The following is a 1,411-nucleotide window of genomic DNA, read 5'->3' as shown; positions in this document are numbered from 1 at the left end:
CAGCTGTCCGGCGCTGGGCATGGAGCGTGTGCGGGGAGCTGGGGCCGTGCTGGCGGTCCTGGTGCTGCTGGGAGCCCCCCCGGCTGCGGGCGAGGAGCTGTCGGGTGAGCGGGGGGTGGGAAAGGGGGGAAAGAGGGGAGAAAAGAGCGGGGTGGGAGCCCCAAAAGTGAGTGGGAGTGGGGTCGGAAGGCCCGGACTAAGTGGGAGGGGGGTAGGAACCCGAAAGTGAGTGCGGAGGGTCTGGGGCTTGTGGGGCCGGTGGGAAAGGGGTGGGAGAGGGGGGCAAGGGGGTGTGGCAGAGCAGGCAGAGGGGTGCCCTGGGGGTCCCTGGGTGTCCCTTGAGCCCTGGAGCGGTTCCCTGCGGCTCTGGGGGGGTCGGATCCGCATTGGGGGGTCCCCAACCCCCCTGTCCATCCCCAGGGGGCTGATGGGGGGGTTCCCCCCCAGCCAAGAGCCGGTGCAGAGGAGGTTGGGAAAGGGGGGTCTGGGGTGGCCCCCTGAGCTCTCACCCTGCTGTGGGGGGCTGAGGGATAATGGGGGGGACGGGGCACCCCCTGACCTGTGTCCTACACACACAGGGGTGTTCCAGCAGATGAGAAAGTACGAGTGTCACTTCATCAACGGCACCGAGCGGGTGAGGCTCGTGGCGAGGTTCATCCGCAACCGCAATCAGTACGTGCACTTCGACAGTTATGTGGGGGTCTTTGTGGGGGACACCCCACGTGGGGAGAAGGTTGCCAGGAAATGGAACAGCGACCAGGAACTTCTGGAGCTCGCAAGGTCTTCAGTGGACAGGTACTGCCGGTACAACTGGAGGTGTTCACCCCATTCAGCATGGAGAGGAGAGGTGAGCGTGGGGCAGAGCGGGTCCCCTCGGCCCCTGCCCCGGGAATGACCCTGGAGCCCCTTAAACCCTCCCTGGGAATAACCTCAGACCACTTGGCCCTTCCTGTGCCCCTCCCTGTGGTCACTTACTTAATCTCCATCCACATCCATTTCTTCCCAGTCTCTCTTATTGTCTCTCCCAGTGCCCCCAATCCATCCGAGTGCATCCCAGTTTCTCCCAGTGCCCCTCAGTCCATCACAGTCCATCCCAGTCTCTCCCAGTGCCCCCCCGCGTCTCCACCCCCCTGGGGCCACTGAGCTCACGCCCTTCAGCCAATCCCAGCGCTTCTCTCTGATGACGCTCCAGTTGCCAGGCAGACCCAAACCAAAGACTTCCCTCACCACCACTCAGCCACCCAGGCCGGAGCGCTTCCTTCCCAGTCCACACCAGTCACTCCCAGTCCCTCTCAGTCCATTCCCAGTCGTTCTCACTTCACTCCCACATCTCCCAACTCTCTCCCCAGTGCCCCCCCAGCCCAGCCCCTTCTCCCCCACTCTATTCCCAGTCCCTCCCACTGCCATCCCA

General features: G+C 64.3%; 1 protein-coding gene across 1 annotated transcript; it reads left to right on the top strand.

Moving 5' to 3' along the window:
- Positions 1–6: 6 nt before the first annotated feature.
- On the top strand, positions 7–1,181 carry LOC108510435 (DLA class II histocompatibility antigen, DR-1 beta chain-like). The gene is given in 4 exon segments (XM_017840112.1): positions 7–104; positions 579–809; positions 812–847; positions 1,159–1,181. Coding segments are annotated over 4 exon segments (375 nt in total). The 5' UTR covers positions 7–19.
- The last annotated feature ends 230 nt before the right edge of the window (positions 1,182–1,411 follow it).

This window comes from Lepidothrix coronata, unplaced genomic scaffold (assembly GCF_001604755.1).
Source record: "Lepidothrix coronata isolate B3197 unplaced genomic scaffold, Lepidothrix_coronata-1.0 Scaffold881, whole genome shotgun sequence".
In the NCBI taxonomy this organism is placed as follows: Eukaryota; Metazoa; Chordata; class Aves; order Passeriformes; family Pipridae; genus Lepidothrix; species Lepidothrix coronata.
This window is presented reverse-complemented; position numbering and strand designations above follow the sequence as displayed.